This window comes from Hemicordylus capensis, chromosome 5 (assembly GCF_027244095.1).
Source record: "Hemicordylus capensis ecotype Gifberg chromosome 5, rHemCap1.1.pri, whole genome shotgun sequence".
Taxonomy (NCBI): domain Eukaryota; kingdom Metazoa; phylum Chordata; class Lepidosauria; order Squamata; family Cordylidae; genus Hemicordylus; species Hemicordylus capensis.
Window position 1 is genome coordinate 188,565,843 of NC_069661.1, and position 19,561 is coordinate 188,585,403.

At 41.4% G+C, this 19,561-nt stretch overlaps 1 protein-coding gene and 1 long non-coding RNA gene across 12 annotated transcripts in view; one reads left to right on the top strand and one right to left on the bottom strand.

Moving 5' to 3' along the window:
• Positions 1-4,186, bottom strand: part of LOC128327324 (uncharacterized) — a 45,804-nt gene extending 41,618 nt beyond the window's left edge. For 3 of the 6 annotated variants that reach the window (XR_008308585.1, XR_008308587.1, XR_008308590.1), the window contains exons 1-2: positions 4,049-4,186; positions 725-788 (exon numbers count right to left, since the gene is read on the bottom strand). This is a non-coding gene — a long non-coding RNA (uncharacterized LOC128327324). The other 3 variants (XR_008308588.1, XR_008308586.1, XR_008308589.1) reach the window with 3 other exon arrangements.
• A 47-nt stretch (positions 4,187-4,233) lies between these two features.
• On the top strand, positions 4,234-14,888 carry YEATS4 (YEATS domain containing 4). 6 transcript variants are annotated; one of them, XM_053256028.1, is made up of 8 exons: positions 4,234-4,372; positions 5,954-6,073; positions 6,216-6,249; positions 6,668-6,734; positions 6,832-6,926; positions 9,334-9,426; positions 9,502-9,589; positions 13,874-14,888. In XM_053256028.1, the coding sequence occupies exons 2-8, from the start codon at positions 5,982-5,984 to the stop codon at positions 14,041-14,043; spliced, it is 639 nt and encodes a 212-aa protein (XP_053112003.1). In that variant the 5' UTR covers positions 4,234-4,372; positions 5,954-5,981; the 3' UTR covers positions 14,044-14,888. The 6 variants fall into 6 exon arrangements, with proteins under 6 accessions (XP_053112003.1, XP_053112002.1, XP_053112005.1 ...); XM_053256030.1 differs by lacking the exon at positions 4,234-4,372 and adding an exon at positions 4,449-4,640; XM_053256032.1 differs by lacking the exon at positions 4,234-4,372 and adding an exon at positions 4,449-4,620.
• Positions 14,889-19,561: the final 4,673 nt, after the last annotated feature.

Below are 19,561 nucleotides of genomic sequence, written 5' to 3' on the forward strand. Positions count from 1 at the left end.
AAAGTTTTCTGTGATGTCTGGACCAGGAAATTGGTTTAAGCATCCTGGTAAACAAGCATATTGAACTACAGTTTGATCTTGGCTTGTTGGCATTGCTTAAACCAGTTTCCCAGTTCAGATGTTTCAAGAAAGTTTGATAAATTGAGAAGCTTTTTATTTAGCCAGGCATGTGAGGAGTGCAGAGGCTCATTGATTTGTTCAGTTTAGGGATGTGCACGAACCACAGTTCAGGCACATTTCGGAAGCGGCATGGGGGAACTCTAACAAAGAGGAGAGGAGGTCTTTACCTGCTCTCCACCGCCCTATGCATCTTCCTGTTAGGGTGGCTTATTTTGTAGAATGCCAGTGGAACAAACTACTTTCCCTGTAGAGATTTTCTCATCTTGATTTTGTTGCATTCTGCTCAAATGTGTACAAACAAATATTCAAGTGTAGCATGTTGTATGCCTTCAACAACAGAGGCATTACAGGTTTTAAGTTGATTGGTGTGTGACCAACTCCAAGAGTTCTTTTAATGACTCATGGCTTTCTAGTACCTAGCAACTAAACACATTTCTGTAGTGTTTTGTTTCTGGACACATAAATGTCTTCACAAGGTAAGAGGGATATCCCATCACATTTACATGTGATTTTTGTAAAGGGGGGGGGGGAGCCAAAACCATCTCTAAATTTGGTTTATCAGAAATGCTTTCACTTTTATACTTTGTATTATTTGATTACTTACCTTTCTTTCCAGTCTTTAGGTGACTGTTAGGAATTTGCTGTCCAACCATTTGTTGGTCTTTAAACTGCAAAAGAAGTTACCTTGTATTGAAGAAAATAAACTGAATTTTTATGAAAGTTTGTCTAGCTTGTATTTCTTTGGATTTATTTATTTATTTATTTATTAAACATTTATTGTATACGTCCTCCTCCAAAGACTAGATGGTGAACAGCAACAATAACAATAGCAATAATAATTTTTTTAAAAAATTAAAGGGCAAAAAAGCCTGGCGAAAAAGCTAGGTCTTAAGAAGGGCCTTAAAAGCCACTAAGGAGGGGGCTGAACAAATGGGGGGGAGGGTGTTCAAAAGAAGGAACATCCTTTCTGATATATTTCCTTTATTTCTGATATATTCGGAAATAAGATTGAATAGTTGTGAAAACATGAAGTCACGCTTATTTGAAAAGTAACATATGCTGAATGAATACCATGGAAGACAAATGGAAAAGAGTACGATTCATTGGGCAGGTTTGTACTGATGGCAGTGTTCAATCCTTGTCAATGCTGCTATAGTGTAAAGCCTGTTACGCATGCACACCTGCACTCTAAATAGTACAGTAATGAAGTTACTGGGCAGTATCCAGACTTAGTAATGACTAGGCACCATTTAAATCAATGAAGCAAGTTAGTCATTATTAACTTCAGTCCAATTATTCTCTTGCTAGAGCTAGAGACCCCATCCCTGTGCTCATATGTCACCCAGTCAAATGCAAACTAGGGCAGACTCTGCTTAGCAAACAGACAATTCATGTTTGCTACCACAAGACCAGATCTCCCCAGTATTCTTGCGAAATGTTTGCTAATCTGGATTGTGCATGCAAATTATTCAACTAATTGAACATCTTTCAGTAACAACATAATAGCCTTTCTACCTCTAGCTGCCTACTCATCTTTCATCCCGTTGGTGACTTGAGCCTTGTGACTTCTCATTCATTCTGAACCTTGCTCCATTATTAGCCAGCCATCCCAGCTTTTTTCATCGTATTCCCAGATAATCTTACCAGTTCCTACTGTACCCTTTCTCATTGGATCAGATCCCCACTTTGGGCTACTACCAGTTTCCTCCCAACATGATTGGAAAAAGAAAAGAAACATTCCAAATGGAAATGAACCATGTTACCATAGAAGTCCAATTCACAATAATACTCACTAGGAGTATTATATATTAGTTATCTCCAGTCTAATTTCCCCACTAAAGGAAGTGACAGAAAACTGGCAGTTTATTCACTGAGTGATCAGAGCTTTAATATGTGCCCTAGGAACTATTCAGGTTAAATAGAACATGAAGCAGTATGGAATGAAGGCTGAATGTCAAAGTGTGGTATGGATGAATTTTAGAAGTCACTTGCCTGGTTATTTGTGAATAAAAATTGCCATCAGATTACCTGCAAGTGTAGTGATAATCTTTTTTTCCACTACACTTTTCTACTTGAGTTACAAGTAGCTTGGCAAGATGAATTATCAAATGGGCACATGGGTTATTAAATCAAGTTGATCACTAGGAGTATTCTAGATTTGTGACCTCCAGTCTAATTTCCCCCCTAAGGGAAGTGACAGAAATGCATGAGGGGAAGATAAGTACTACATATACAGCTCAAAAACATTTACTGTAATTGCTCACACTTCCAACCATAGCTTTTGAGTTGCTAGTGGTACCTGATCCATCTCCTAGTAGTGGTGAAACTTCTAAGATAATGCTAGGCATGCACAATGTCCTAACCAGTCTATTCTTGTAAACTTGCACACAGTACTTGTATCTGGCTTCCAGGCCTGCTCAACTTAGGCCACCCAGCTGTTTTTGAACTACAGCTCCCATAATTCACAGTCTTGGTGGCCAATAGCCAGGGATTGTGGGAATTGTAGGCCAACATCTGCAGGAGGGCAGAAGTTGAGCAGCCTTTTACTTCTTCCTCTAGCCTACTCGAGTTTTTAAAAAGCTTGTGGGAACAAACTGTGTCATCCAAAATCCACTCATGAGAGGCAACCACCTCTACTTACTACAACTTAAAAGTTCAATGTTGCTTAATTCTGGCTTAACATAGTTAGCTCATAGCCTTATGAAGATGGCACACTTCCTCATTCAGCATGTTGTACCTGTGTTCAGCAGAACACATGAGTAACTATATATTTGTACACTATTCAGAGATAGTGAGCTAGTTCAAACAAGCAATACTGGTTCCAGCACATATAAGGGAGTTTACTTGTTGAGATCTCCTCCATGGACATCCCAACATCCTCCTGGCATGTCCCTTGATCATGTCTGGGGGTTGCTTATTTGAATAACTTCTAAGCATGTACTCCAGATATTTGTTTAAGCAAGTGCTAGAGACCATTGGATGAACATAGAGGATATCCCAGAGGGTGTGCTCCCTTCCTGAGCACAAGTGATGGGATCAGTATGGCCCACTAAGTGTTGAACATAACCTGCCTGAGCAGGGCTTATGTTGCAGCACAAAGTGTCCCTTTAGGTTGTGGTTAAATAAGCCATTATGTGGAAGAAAATAAGCGAAAAACGGTTTCATGACTATTCTATGGATGTTTTGAAGTATTTTCAAAATATACTGTTCATTATAATCCAGAATATACCCCTCCACATTTAAATGGTAAATGTATAGACTTGTCTCTCCTACCGTACTACAGATTATTCAGCAGATACTGCCAATTTGCCAAAGCCTTACTTAAAAGCTGTTGTGCTGGTAGGGACAAACTGAGTTAGTTTATATGTAAAGCTAGTGCTAATTGCCCTTCAGTGTATGAACTCCAGGGAGCATTCACTTTAAACGTGCATTGAACTAATGGAAGGTGGAAGTAGTGCCCTCACGCCACGATAGCCTACTCTAGTGTTTTAGCTTCACGGTTTAGGGAAATAATTTTGTCTCCAAGGGTGGTGACAGCTGCTAAGAGCCATACGTAACTAAGTCGCATCGTCGCCATCTACCATATTGCACTTTGTATTTCCGAGGAAAAACGTTCCAGTGAGTTTATGAATATTTATACTCCCTGGTGCTTATAACATTAAAATTGCAGCCTTAGTCTACAAACTCCAACTGGACAGCCTCCGCATGCAGAGTCCCTCCGCTGTTTTAAGGCTGCCCCGTGTAAGGGCTTGACTCACAAGCAAACCCCACTGAATTCAATGGGACCTGTTCCCGACTACACTTCCTCTCTGTAGCCTGCCTTTGAGGGAGGGAGCGCTTTCAAAATGAAAACTCGCTTTCAAGATGAACCCCTGCACAGTTATTCACACACAAAATATGCCCCTGTGTAACAAGTGACTCACACCACCTGGATAATGTGTGACTAGAGCGCAGGAGGCAGGGCCCGCAGCAGTGATGCGCACGTGACACCGGTTTCGCTGTGGCAGTGGCTGGCGAAGACGGGAGGCGGCCACGCGAGAGGGCGCGCTATTGGGCTCTTCCCCCCCCTTCACCCGGAAGTTATTGCACGCAGGCGGGCCGAGGGAGGGTGATGGGCGCAACGGGGGGAGGCCGCTCTTCCCCCCACCGGCCAGCCACGGCGGCTCCCCAAGCGACTACAGGGCAGATGGAGGCGGCCGTGCCTTAGCTTGGCCTTGCTGCTCTCGAGCGGCGTGAGGAGCCTGTCCTTTCGGTGCAATATGTTCAAGAGAATGGCTGAGTTCGGGCCTGACTCAGGGGGGAGAGTGAAGGTGCGGGAGCCGGGCGGGGAGGGTCCGCTGTTCCATCCCATCGCGTCGCCCTAACGGTCGTTTTGAGTGATCGGGAGATTCGAATCCCGTTTTGCAGCTTGAGCTGCGACCAGAGAACGGCTCCTCCTGAGCGTCTGAGTTTGTGGGGCACTTCTGGGTTTCCGTGCCTCGTATCTGTGCCTCTGCCTTGGTAACTAGTGGCTTCCAGAGGCACGTGTCTTCTTCAGAAAGACATCATATCTGTCAGCGAGCCATAATCAAACCCATCACAAAATGCGTCTTCCTTCGTGCTCTTGCCCTGGCTGACTCCTGTTCATGTTTATCTGAAAGAAGACTCACTGTGCTTAATGAGGCTGCAGATCTGTTCACCTAACTGGGACTAAGCGCTATTGAATATATGTAGCCTGCTCCCAAGTAAACACGTATAAGACTGTCCTGCAAGCCAGTTAGTTTGTATTATTTCATCTGCATGAATTTGCATCTGGGCAAAACCGTTATTTTGAAGAGAGAGAAAAGCTGTATGGCTTTCGATGATACTGCACATCTTGTTGTGGATGCTGCCTTGAAACAATAATGTTGAAGGAGAAAGAAATCCCATTGTTAGAGAAAAGTGAGAGCCCCTCTTTTAAGATAGTGCTATCTTTGGGTTTTATTAATTTAAAAATGTATTGGACCAATCAGAAAAGCTCTTTGGTCAATCAAAAGTCAGTCATTGAACTGACTAATAATTACAGTCTTAGTCTTCTGCCATGACCACTTTTATGCTTACATCAAACCTTTCTTCCATGATGAAAATCAGAATAGTGTGGATGGAGTTCTTAGGAGGTCTTCCATTCAGGCACTGATCGGGCGGTCAGACCTGATTAGCAGCAATGTGATGTCTGTTTCAGAACCAGCAATAATTTGTCTGTTTTTGTTTGTTTTCCCAAATTGATGTTTCGGTATTTTGGTGAAAGTTGGAAGCTATGGCTAGTGAAGCTTTTTTATTCTATTTAGGATAAAGAAAAAAGAAGTTAGCCATTTAATCTAGTCTTAGGAAGTTTTGAATTCCTTAAAAAAGCATTTTTAGTGCTGATTTGTGAAAACCAAATGTGATAACTCTGGAAGGGGAAAGACTGATTTTTTTAAAAAAACCACACAACAGTTGTTGTAGCTGCAAGCCTTGAGTTATTGAAATCTCAATGGGGCTTCCAAGTTTGTAGCACAAAAAATTTGGAATTTCTAGAATTTCAAATCTAGTTCTTATTAAGCTTGTAAGTGTATGATTTCCTTGCTTTATGTGGAAACGTAAATTATGCACATACTTTACATGCAGAGAGAAAATTACACATTTCACTCTACACTGTCTTGTTAGTACTGAAGATAAGCACTCTGGGTTTGTCTTTTCTCTGAAGGAATATGATTAGGTATCTAATGAAAGATAACTGTGTGATTTCAATATCAATGTTTTACTGAGAAGTGGCAGATATTTTATGAGTTTTTATAAGTGGAATTCTGAAAAAATAACTTTCTTATGTTTGAAGGGTGTTACTATTGTGAAACCCATAGTTTATGGGAATGTTGCACGCTATTTTGGAAAGAAGCGAGAAGAAGATGGGCATACACATCAGTGGACAGTTTATGTTAAGCCTTACAGAAATGAGGTAAGATCAATCTCAATTTTAAATATATACATACAGACTAATGTGTTCCATCCTATCTTAATCACTTGAAAATTGATGTGTCAAGTGAAATTAGTCACTTGACACATTGATTGACGTGTGCCATTTCTAAATATTTAATTAGGTTAAGGATATATGCAGCTTCCAAGACCAAAATGGTGAGTGCATAGGAAAAGGTATGGAGAATACCCTGGAAAAGATTATGATCTGAAGAAATTGGCTAATTGAAATCCCTTTGCCTACAGCTTTAAATGTTTTTATGTGAAATGACTTCCTGGTAAATATGCTTAGTGCTACAAAACATCTTGTAGTATAGTTCTAAATATGCTTACTTATAAATGAGTCTCACTGAATTCAGTGGGACTAACTGCCTAATACGTGTGCATAGGATTGTAGCCTTGGAGGAAAAACTGGATTAGATGTCATCCAAATGTTGCAAGAGGTGGCAGCTTGAAATTGCTAAAACACTCTGAACAAATCCATGATAAGCTTTGGGGTGAAGAACTAGAAAAGAATGAAGCAATACAAAGTATATTAGCAAGTTGTAAGTGATTGGCTATGTTGTGTTTATTCTAGGATATGTCTGCCTATGTAAAGAAAATTCAGTTTAAGTTACATGAAAGCTATGGCAATCCATTAAGAGGTATGGCTTATAAGGTGTTTTTTTTTTAAAAAATTAGTAGATGAAAACTTTTCTGCTCTCAAAGATAATGTGGTTTAACATTTTTCTTCTGTTTTAGTTGTAACTAAGCCACCATATGAAATCACTGAAACAGGCTGGGGTGAATTTGAAATAATCATCAAGATATTTTTTATTGATCCAAATGAAAGACCTGTAAGTATTCCTTCCTACATAAATAGGAAAGATTTGTATATAGTACCTGATTATATTGCAGAAGCCAAACTCTCTCATATATCGGCTCCCGTAGGCCTTGCTAGAGTCCATTGGGAATAGGGTGCCTTTGACCCGAAAAGGTGCTTGCGGCGGTTCAGTTTTTCTTACAAGACTGCTGCAGTATGAGAAATTGGGCCTGCTGAAATTCTGCATTCTTAGCAGCTAGAGAAAGAATCAGCATCTCTAACTTGTGTGTTGGGCACTACCAGTGCATACATATTTATTTGATTTGCACAGAGGATCATAACATAACAGCCCTGCTAGATCAGGCTCAAGGCCCATCTAGTCCAGCATCCTGTTTCACACAGTGGACAACCAGATGCCGCTGGAAGCCTACAGACAGGAGATGAGGGCGTGCTCTCCCTCCTGCTGTTACTCCCCTGCAAGTGGTATTCAGAGGCATTCTGCGTTTGAGGCTGGAGGTGGCCTATAGCCCTCCAACTAGTAGCCATTGATAGACCTCTCCTCAATGAAGTTATCCAAACCCCTCTTAAAACCATCCAGGTTTTTGGCTATCACCACATATTGTGGCAGAAAATTCCACAAGTTGATTATGCGTTGTGTGAAAAAGTACTTCCGTTTGTTGGTCCTAAATTTCCTGGCAATCAATTTCATGTGATGGCCTCTGGTTCTAGTGTTACGTAAGAGGGAGAAAATTTTCTCTATAGCCACTTTCTCCACACCATGCATGGTTTTATAGACCTCTATCATGTCTCCCCACAGTCTTCTTTTTTCTAAAATAAATAGCCCCAGGTGTTGTAGCCTTGCATCATAAAGAAGGTGCTCTAGGTCCCTGATCATCTCGGTTGCCCTCTTCTGCACCTTTTCCAGTTCTACAATGTCCTTTTTTAGATATAGTGACCAGAATTGTACACAGTACTCCAGGTGTGGCTGCACCGTAGTTTTGTATAAGGGCATTATAATATTAGCAGTTTTATTTTCAGTCCCCTTCGTAATGATCCCTAGCATGGAAATGGCCTTTTTCACAGCTGCTGCACATTGGGTCAACATTTTCAACCAGCTTTCCACCACGACCGCAAGGTCCCTCTCCTGGTCAGTCACCAACAACTCAGATCCCATCAGTGAATACTTGAAGTTGAGGTGTTTTGTCCCAATGTGCATCACTTTACACTTGCCAACACTGAACCGCATTTGCCATTTTATCGCCCACTCACCCAGTTTGGAGAGATCCTTTTGAAGCTCCATTTTGAATACTGACATAAAGCCAGTGTGGTGTAGTGGTTAGAGTGCTGGACTAGGACCGAAGAGACTCGAGTTCAAATCCCCATTCAGCCATGATACTTGCTGGGTGACTCTGGGCTAGTCACTTCTCTCTTAGCCTAACCTACTTCACAGGGTTGTTGTGAGGAGAAACTTAAGTATGTAGTACACTGCTCTGGGCTCCTTGGAGGGAGAGCGGGATATAAAATGCAAATAATAATAATTAATAATAATGTTTCTTTATATATCCAGTCCTAAAGTAACAGCGACATTGTTGCTATCAAATAGTCATCTTTTTACAAAGATCCTTTCAAATTGTAAAGGATTTCCATAGTTCAGCCTTGGCTGAAGCAGTTCCTGCTTTATGCCTGGTCAGTGTAGAAGCACTTGATGTTTTGAGAACGGATGTACAAATTATTATTTGTAAATATATTTCTGGGAGATACTGCTGTCATTTGATTTTGTTGTCTTGGGTCTTTACATTGGTTGAATCGCTCCTTTTTATTTTGTGCTTTTGAACAGTATGATGCTCACAGGAAATAGCATATAATGGAAAAAATATTTGAAAATAGGACTGTGTGCTTTGTTTCTAGGACAAGTTCTCTGTGGGGTAAATTATTCATTGCACCTAAAAAGTGAGAGGTGTGTTTAGATAATAATGAAAATGACTTGATAGCAAGGTGTGGGTCAACTGTAATCAACTGGGGTTTTGACAAACCACAGATTTGAAAGGGTGAATTCTCTTATTGGTTCAAAAGCATGGTGGGGGCGGGGGGTGCATGGAAGCTTTGGGTCCCTACAGAAGCTGATCATTCAACTGAGTTGCCATTCTGTGTGACGAAGCAACAATTCTTTGTGTCAAACTGCTGGATATGATACATTACCTTACTAGATCAAGTTAGTATATATTGGCATCTGTTACAGAGACGGAGAATGAATAAGATCTGTGACTTCTAGCTGGATTCATTCGGTTCTGCCAAATACAATAAACTATCCTGTCTCTGAATGCTACTTTAGTTACCATTGTTGTCCTGAAGCACAGAAAGCGAAAATATTCAATTCCTGTTATTGAATTCAGGTTTAAGTAATATCTGTTTTTGTGCTATAAACTTTTTTTCTTGCACAGGTTACTCTGTATCACTTGCTGAAGCTATTTCAGTCTGACACTAATGCGATCCTGGGGAAGAAAACTGTAGTTTCTGAATTTTATGATGAGATGGTAAGAAAAACAGTTTTTTGAAAAAAGCTGCTTATCTTAGCACAGAATAGAAATTTATACTTTTTTCTTCCTTAGATTTTTCAGGATCCTACTGCAATGATGCAGCAACTGCTGACTACATCTCGTCAGTTAACACTTGGTGCTTATAAGCATGAAACGGAGTGTAAGTCTCGAATTGCAGAGATTCTAAAGCTACACATGAATTCTTAAATGTGATCTTAAAGGCTCCTCTGCCATTGTTTTAAGAATTAATGTCTATGTATATAATGGCATGTAATTATGCTTTCTGTGGGAAATTACAAGTCTGCAATCTGGTTAATTTTTTTACATACAACTTTTTTAGAGAATCATATTTTTATATTATGAATGAATAGTTTGTTTTGATCATTGATCAGAATTACACAGAATCCCAATAAAGAAAAAGATCACTTTAAATCCATAATTCAGTTAAAGGCTTAACTAATAGTTGAATCCAAAAAAGATGGAGGCACTTACTGTGGGGGGCCAGGACCTGATAAATGGTTTAGATCTGCCTGTTCTGGATGGGGTTACACTCCCCGTGAAAGATCAGGTACATAGCTTGGGAGTGCTCCTGCACCCAAAGCTCTCCCTGGTTTCTCAGGTTGAGGCGGTGGCCAGGAGTGCTTTTTATCAGCTTCGGTTGATACGTCAGCTACGTCCATTTCTAGAGGTGAATGACCTTAAAACAGTGGTACATATGCTAGTAACCTCCAGGCTTGACTACTGTAATGCACTCTATGTGGGCTGCCTTTGTACGTTGTCTGGAAACTACAATTGGTACAGAATGCAGCATCCGGATTGGTCTCTGGGACAACACGAAGAGGCCACATAACACCAGTGCATTGGTTGCCAGTATGTTTCCAGGTGAAATACAAAGTGCTGGTTATTACCTATAAAGCTCTTAAGGGCTTGGGTCCAGGCTATTTGAGAGAGTGCCTCCTTTGTCATAATCCCTGCCGCCTGTTAGGATCTTCTGGAGAGGTCCGGTTACGGTTGCCACTGGCTTATTTGATGGGACCCAGGGCCAAGCTTTCTCTGTGGTTGCCCCAGGGCTTCCTGCTGAAATAAGAGCATCTCCTTCTCTGTTTGTTTTCAGGAAGAACCTCAAGACCCTTCTGTTCTCTCAGGCTTTTAATTAGAATTAATTTTAATAATTTTAAAAACTTGTTTTTAATAATTTTATTCTATTTTTATTGTCATGTATTTTAATTTGTGACTTTTAAATATTTTAAATTTTGTACACTGTCTAGAGATATACATATCAGGCGGTATAAAAATATGATAAATAAATAATAGTAAAGGAAAGGAAAGGTATTGCCATTGAGTTGGTGTCAACTCTTGGCAACCACAGAGCCATGTGGTTTTCTTGGTAGAATACAGGAGTGGTTTATCATTGCTTTCTCCTTCGCAATATAAGATGATGCCTGTTAGCATCTTTCTATATCTCTGCTGCCCAATATAGGAGTTTCCCTTATTCTGAGAAACACACCAGCAAGGATTCAAACCAACAGCCTCCTGCTCTCTAGGCAGGTTGCTTCCCCACTGCACCATTTGATTACTCAACACCACCACCATTAAAACTATACATTAAACTGATACCAACTTCTGGTAGACTTTCCCAGCTATTGAACAAAACTTGGCAACATTTAAAGCAATTTTATCAGATGTATCAGTTAAAAGCAAATAAGATAAAAATTATCTTGATGGCTTGGAAATTATTTTATGAGGAGTAACAAATAGTAATCTTGAATGTAATCTCGAATGTCCCTATAAAAATTACAATATAGCAATACATGTGCTGTTGTTTCTATACTCCCACAGGTACAAGGGCAAAATCTCTCAGCATAAGGTCTTTTATTGTACCTCTCTTCTAGTATGGCCATTTGAAGTGCATTGAGATGAGCTAGTGTTAGAGCTTTGTGATACTTGGGAATATTTACTATACTAAGCTATCTAGCTGGTTTATTATTGACACCTTGGTTTCCCAAGATAACGCCTCTGGGCATGCAACTGAGCTCTATCTGCTTCTCCATATCTAATGCACGTTGCTTAACTACCTACTTGGCTTTTGAAAACTCCATAGATGTTAAATAACCCGGGGATAGCCCATAAACTTATTTTCCACAGCTTGTTTCCAATAAGATTGAAAACCATCCGTGAGTACCAGTGCTACCAAACCAGAAGGATGGAAATTTAATTTTAACCATAGATCAAAGATGCTTACCATTGCCATGTCTCAGTTTTGGAAATTGCTGCCTCCAGATAAGTGCCACGTTGGGCACACCATGGTGCCTGAAAGATACACCTTAAAAAGTTTGATTGAAGGACTTCTACTTTGCTTGGTTTTTTTAAAAAATTGGCAGTCCAATCTGAACTCCATAGAGTAACTGTATAGAAGATTTAGCTAAAAAATAGTTTAATTGCAGCAGGTATAAATTAAGCACCTCTGGAACAAAAGAAAGAAAAGATAGCCCTTGTAGATCTCTGAGCATTTAGCAGCACATAATTTAGGTGAGCATTTCTGCTGTCTTATTTTTATATGAAGGTTAACTTGGCTATTGCTCCACTACAAGTGGGATAGTAAAGTAGAATTCTACTTTTGTATACAGGCAAACTTCATTGTAGGCATACTCTATATCTGCGGTTCTGTGTATTTACAGGTGTATAATTGACACCCAAGTTCATTATCCGTGGATATGAAAGGGTTAGAATTCATGCATCTGTAATTTCTAGAGGGCCGGCGGAAGTGACCACAGAGGTCATTTCCAGCCAACCTTTAGTCAGGATGAGCCATTTTGTGGCTAATTTCTTTTTAAAGCATCCCCCACAAATTGGCAATTTGGGCCTGGGGTCATTCCTGGATAGCTGGACACCCACAGAGCATGGTAGGTAACCTTTCCCCCCCACACACACACGTTTTTGCCCCATTTTGCAGGAGCTTACCCACCCACCCCCATCCATAGAGTCAATGCCTCTGTATCCACGGTTTCATCATCCCTTACCATGGTGGGTCCCCTACCATGCCCCTCTCCCCGCGGAACAGAACCCCCATGGATACTGAAGTTTGTCTGTAATTATAGTACATTAACCTGCAGTCATTGCACTGGTTGCCTATTTGCTACCGAGATCAATTTAAGGTCCTGGTTTTGACCTTCAAAGCCTTGCGGGGTTTGGCACCTGTCTACCTACAGACCCATCTCTCCCATCCAGTTACATCCCGTCCAGTCAGATCTGCTCGGATGGCCCTTTTGTCAGTTCCTGATCTCCGAGAGGTTTGGGGTGCTAGGACCCGTGAAAGGGCCTTCTCGGCTGCTGTCCCACTTCTCTGGAATTCCCTTCCCCTGCAGATTCATTTAGCTCCTTCCTTGTTGATTTTTAAATCGTTATTGAAGACTTCTTTTTCGTCAGGCTTTTACCCTGTAGTTTACCTATTTGCTTGTTTTCCTTTTCCTTTTTTGTTAGTTACTTTAGTTTTATTTAGAATGTAATTTTAATGCTGTCTTGTTTTGCATGGTTTTGTACACCGCCCAGAGTCTTCAGAGTGGGCAGTATATCAAATGTTTATAATAAATAATAAATAAATCAACAAACATACATACATCCTCCAGGGAAGTAGTAAACATAGAATCCCAGGGTCTAGTTCAGCTCCCTGCTTAGTGCAGGAATTGTTGCAGCATCCCTGACAGCTCACCATCCAGTTTCTGTTGTATCTTCAGCTGCAGACATAGCAGGGTATAACTTGTAAAAATAGCCATTCTAACTTACTCTCTTGTCAATCCAAATGGAGAACAGTAAAATTGAGATTGGCTCTGCACCTCAGTAATTTAAGTGCCATATAAGGAAATCACTTATATTTGAGCAACATGTCACTTCTCTTGCTGAGAAGTAAAAAAGATTCTGTACAAAGCTGGGTTTCATTGGTTCCTTCTCCTATCAAGTCTGTAAACATATCAGGTCTAGATTCTTAAAATATGACTTTGTAGGTTACCTTAAGTGGCGCAGCAGGGAAATGCTTAACTAACAAGCAGAAGGTTGCTGGTTCAAATCCCCGCTAGTACTATATCAGGCAGCAGCAATATAGGAAGATGCTGAAAGGCATCATCTCATACTGTGCAGGAGAAGGCAATGGTAAACCCCTCCTGTATTCTACCAAAGAAAACTACAGGGCTTTGTGGGCGCCAGGAGTCGAAATTGACTTGATGGCACACTTTACCTTTAATGCAGCTAGATTTTTAGGAATTGTGTATGGGAAATCCAGTTTGTCAGGCACAACAAGATCGTGTCTGAATGTTCCTCTGGGCTGCTTTACTGTTTGGATTTTAAAAGATATAGTGGATTAATTTGGGATCATAATCCTTTCTAAGCATTCAGATATTGTTTGCGTAATCATGGCATAACAGTATATTGTGTTTTGTTTTGCTTCCAGTTGCCAATGTCGAAGTGAAAACTAGGGAGAAGTTGGAAGCTGCCAAGAAGAAAACTAGTTTTGAAATTGCTGAACTTAAAGAGAGACTAAAAGCAAGTCGTGAAACTATCAACTGCTTGAAAAATGAAATCAGAAAACTTGAAGATGATGATCAGTCTAAAGATATATAACAGTAGCAGCTTCTTGAAAGGAACTAAAAATAAAACTTATTTTGATCATGGGACCCACAACATGTTCTCTTGGATTTTGTATAGGCAGCAACATATAAGTGAGTTTCTTTGGGACATACAGTATATGCCATTTGACTAATTAACATGTTTTTTAAAACATGATTTTAGTAGTTAAAGATGTTTTACTTGTTTAGTAGTTAAAGATGTTTCATCTTAATATTGTTCTTCCCAAGAAATTCTTCCCAAACTACTGTTGTGGTACCGTGTAGTATATTATGAAGATGTTCATAGAATAGTTTATTGAAGTTTTAAGTTAAACCTTGCCACATAATTGATGTTAGATGTTTTAGTAAGATAATACTTGCTCACTTCATGAAATGAGTGTCCATTGTTCTAGACAGGAGGCAAGAATTTTCTGGCATAAATAGGTAAAGTATGTCTGTCTGCTTCCAGAACTGTAAGCATCATCAGAAAGCTGCTGCTGGTGAACTGGTTGTAAATCAAGCAGAATTACTGGTTGATTTATATAAGTTAGGTTGACAAATGATAACATTGCTGGTTGGAAACAGTAGTTTTCAGCTTTTTGGTTCAACTTCCATGAATAAAAGTACTGTAAGAAAAACTAATACTTATAGTTCCATATTGTGTTGCTTACATTTTCCATGCATCTTGTATTTTTTCTTCAGTACTAGAGCAGGATGTGATTATGTAGGAATAATGTTTAGTGTTTTGTTTTGTTTTTAAATGGTGGATTATAAACATAAGATTAAGTCAGCTTGGTAACATGTAGTCCGGCTCGAACATACCATTGTTTAGTACCTTTTTAATAAAATAATAAGAACCACTGCCTGCCTTCGATTAATTTAAAGGAACTGGCACATTCATGTTATGTACAATGTAAGTGAAAGTGAATTCCTTTGCATGGGTGTGTACAAGTCCATGAGTGGATCACAGAGCAAAGCTTACCAATACACTACTAGAATTTTTGCAAATAATGCTTGCAAGGTACATACTTGGAATAGGAAAAGGTGTTTGCTGAGCATATAGCTCTTCCACACTTTAATGGTCCTGGAAAAGTTAACAGAGTTTTGAAGATGTCTTTTAGTCTGGGAGGGGAGTTGGATTAAGCAGGGTAGCTTGCCCACCCACCGTCACCTCTCCTTGCCATTGCCACTGCAAAGAAGTATATGGAAGCCAACAGCATGTTGGCTCTGAGCATCTCTGCAGAGATGCTCTCAGTCAGCACACTACTAGCCTCAATATACTTCTGCTCTTTTTCAAAGGAAAAGCAGGAGCTGGGAGCAGAGGATGCTACCAGAGAGAAGACAAGGTCGGTGGTGATTTGGGCTAGGGGAACAGAAATGTTTGCTGGCTGTGCTTTGCACACCTCACAGCTTGGGAAAGGGATCTTGGCAAGGAGCTGGAGCAGCAGGAAAAACTGCCAGGTGTGTGTTTTGTACACTGAGAAGGGGGCAGCAGCTCACATGCAGTTCTTGTCAATAGTTTGGCAGGGAGATGGGACCCAATTCACATACTGGACTAGGCCCCTGTCCCCAGGATTGCCAAATCCTGTTGGCAATCCTGGGGACAGCAGCAATGAGCTTCATTCAGCTGCTTGTTCTTTGGGTGATGGCTGGTGCCAGTCTGATCTTCCCATAGTGTTGAACTTCCTTGGGAGGGAAGTGGTGTAACTCTCAGTGGCTTTTCCCCTTTATCCGTACTTCATATTGACAACATCTATGGATTATACCACATTATTAAAAGATGGGGCCATACATCTGCTTTGCAAACAGACGGTCCCAGGTTTGATCCCTGGCATTTCCAGGCAGGGCTGGGAAAAAACCCTGTATGAAACCTTGGAGAGACATTGCCAATCAGTGTAGACAGCACTGAACTAGATGGACCAATGGTCTGACTCCCTATAAGGCAGCTTCCTATGTTCTGTGTAAGAGCTCAAGAAGTTCTACAGGATGAATTGATATCATGAGGGAATATCTCTCTATATATAATTCTCCTGGGTGTGCCTTTCAAATGTGCATCCCAGCAGCCCAGCTGATTGGCTGGGCTGCGGGGGCGCCTGATTGGCTAAGGCGCACCCAGGAGAATTGCCTGGCTGGGCAGATGCGAGGCGGCGGCTGGCCGGCCCGCCATGGCGGTGGCGGATGCAAGGCAGCGGCTGGCCGGCCCGGCCAGGCCGCTGGCAGCGGCCACCGCACTCAGCTCGCTGGCTGGCCAGGCGGCGGCAGCCGCACTCAGCCCCGCCGGAGACGGGGAGGGTGGAGAGAGAGAGAGGTAGCCGGCCCCAAAGAGCGAACAGATGTTCTGTGCAGGGTCGGCTTGTTAGAAGAAATTCCTGAAGTATGAAGTGGTGATATGTGCTATCTGCAGCGTTTGAGATGGTTAGGTAAATATATAGTGGCTGTGGGCTGAATCCAATGTTTTTAGGAATGTGCACGGAACTGGCGGGGGAACTGGTACACTGCCGCCCCGCCAGACCGGTTTTCCAGTGACCGCTGGCAGGGGGAAAGTGGAGGGATGGGTAAGTGCACCCTCCCCTGCCGTCAAACTCTTCAAACTGGCTCGAAAAAGGGCCTCCAAACAGGTTCAGGCACATCCCTAGAAGTCCTTTCACAAATAAAACTGGATCCAGCTTTGTGTTTTTTCTAGGGAATTGGTTCCTAAACTGCCTGTATCTTTTCTACTTTAACTTGTATTTGAATACTATACACTTTCCTAAAACTAATTACAGCAGGGTTAATACTAGGTTAAATTTGAGGTAATCTTTTATTGAAGTCATGTAGTGAGATGTTTTAAATATGAAGTCCATACATTCTCCACCAGGTGGCAGCTGTGTAAAAAGTCACTGATGTGTTTCTTATGAACATGTATTGAAGTTTTGGCAAGGAGGGTGAAAGTTCTTTCAAGGCCCATAATAAAATGGTGTCAACAGTTAAAAATCTATTTGTACATTATTATGTTGAGATGTTTGATGTTGAGGTGTTTATATGGTGACTTTTGTCTACTAGACACTACAAGTGAGCAAAAATAAACAGTTCAAGCAAAGAAGACATTCTAATGCTACTGCTGATTTGATAGAAGGCAGCAACGCAGTACATACATCAGTGATCTTCACTGTTTTTCAAATGGGAGCCAGTTTGGCAACAAACGGGAGAGCCATTTCCCTCTGTGCTGACTTCTACATGGTACTGTGCTTTTCTCAGTGCTGGGAGGGCCCTTTAAGAGAGGCAGAGCTCAGGGGGAAACGCTAGGAAGGACTACCCTTCCCAGCACTCTGTGCACACCTTCCAAGGTCGTGGGTGCGAAGGCTCCAGGGGGCTCCACATCTCTTAAAGGAGCACCCTTCAGCGCTGGGCTAGCATAGCACCGCACCATGAGAATGGTCCTCTCTGCATGGTGCCAGAGGCTCTTTCAAAGTATTCAGCTTTGGCCAAAATAGGTCCAATAAACAATTAGTCAGGGAGCTGCACTTAGGGGCTGCCACATGCCCCCAAGCTTGTTGGGGGAACACTGACATCTGTTATCTATATAGGATCCCTTGAGGATTTATCCTAATCATTGCTTTGTGGAACAAGCAGTTCATAGGATCATGATGATGGGACCAGAAGCATTTGCTGGCGCAGCAATTATGGTGCTGCTTCCTGTGTGGCTCAGCTGGGCTGTGGAAGGGACTGGTGTGTGGGTAGGTGAGAAAGCTGCCAACATCCCCTGATACTGATCTCATCTGCTGTTGATTGGATCTGGAGCCAAAAACAGTGGTTCAGCTGTTGTAATAGATGGATACCAACATAACTAGGAGATTTTACAGCACGAGCAAGTCAACCAAGTTCAGAGTGATGGCTGTAGTTTGCAAAGCTACATTACTTTTTGTTCTGATCCTAAACAGGTCTCATTACTTTTTGTTCTGATCCTAAACATGTACAGGAAGTGTCAAGTGTAATATTCTGGTCCTAAACTTCTAAGACATGTCTGTATAGCTCCCTGAAGTCATTGGGGCATACTTCAAAATAATGGCTCTTATGTTGCACAGGGTAATGACATGTTTCAGCACCTCCCACATTACTACAAATATCTAAAACCTTTCCTCTGGTGTGCAATAGCCCTGTTCCATGGTGACTTAAAATTGTGCAATCACAGTTGCACAAAAATGCCCATTGGAAATAATGGCTGTAGTGTCACATTGGTGTGATTGTGCAGTTTTAAGTCCCAGTGAAACGGGGCTCTTCTGCAACATGGTAGCAATCTTTTAGATATTCACAGTGGTACAGGGAGTGCTGAACCATCTGTATTATCCTGCACAGCTTGTGAGCCATAATATTTAATGATGTTCACTTATAATATTTCATAGTTTGTGGCTGGTAATTAGATACCTATATAAAGTTCCTTAGAGAAAGTAAATCATCAAGAAGTAACAGTAATCATGTGGGGAGGAATGAAATACCTTAAATAAAACGGAACTGAATTATACAGAAACATGACAACATTGTTAGGAAACATTAACTACATTTTCCATTCTCCTCTCCCTGCACCTTCAGGGTTTTTTGGGGTTTTTTTGCAACTGAGGTTCCAGAAGAAACTGAGAGATGAACTGTTCAGGGATAGGAGCTAACCAAATCCCAGCCCTTGCTCACACAAATTCTTTCCTTTTAACCCTATAAGTAGGGTCCCAAGGTGTGATGCAAACCTTTGGGGTTTGCCCATCCTTGCCTGGTCTCCAGTCTTAAATCTCTGGGCATGTTTAGCAATACCCAGAGGGGGGAAATGTATTTTTAATCCTTTTGAACATGTATGCAGATACATACATGGGTGCACAAAGGCTAAAGGTAGGGGAGCGCCAGGCCCACACACTTTGAATAGCATCTACGGTGCATCTCAGTGACAATAAGCAGTGGGTTTGGTGAGATCAACCTTGGTGTATTTCTGTACCCTGCACACATGAAGGTATGTGTGCATACATTTGTATGCAAGAACAAGAGCATATTTGTTCTGTAACCTGTATGTTTTATGCCCCTTTGTGAAGGTCTCAAGGATTTCATATCAATGATATCATATCATTTCATATTTCAAAGAGAACAAATTCTGTGCCCTGTGTGTTGTCCACGCGTGTGCGTGCACATGTGCATGCATGTGTTCTAACCAGGTTTGCTCAGAAAAAAGTCCCACTGGAGAGCTGGTCTTATGGTAGCAAGCATGACTTGTCCCCTTAGCTAAGAAGGGTCCGCCCTGGTTGCATTTCATGGGAGACTAGAAGTGTGAGCACTGTAAGGTATTCCCCTCAGGGGATGGAGGTGCTCTGGGAAGAGCTTCTGAGCTTCCAAGTTCTTTCCCTAGCATCTCCAAGATAGGGTTGAGAGGGATTCCTGCCTGCAACCTTGGAGAAGCCGCTGCCAGTCTGTGAAGACAATACTGAGCTAGATAGACCAATGGTCTGACTCAGTATATGGCAGCTTCCTATGTTCTGAGGTTCCTAACATTAACTAAGTGTGTCAGGAGGCTCAGC

Coding starts and splice junctions, on each gene's coding strand:
- YEATS4 (XM_053256027.1), top strand. CDS start 4,380: ATGTTCAAGAGAATGGCTGAGTTCGGGCCTGACTCAGGGGGGAGAGTG. Junction 6,735..6,831: donor CTATGGCAATCCATTAAGAG/GTATGGCTTATA, acceptor CTTCTGTTTTAG/TTGTAACTAAGCCACCATAT. Junction 9,590..13,873: donor TTATAAGCATGAAACGGAGT/GTAAGTCTCGAA, acceptor TTTTGCTTCCAG/TTGCCAATGTCGAAGTGAAA.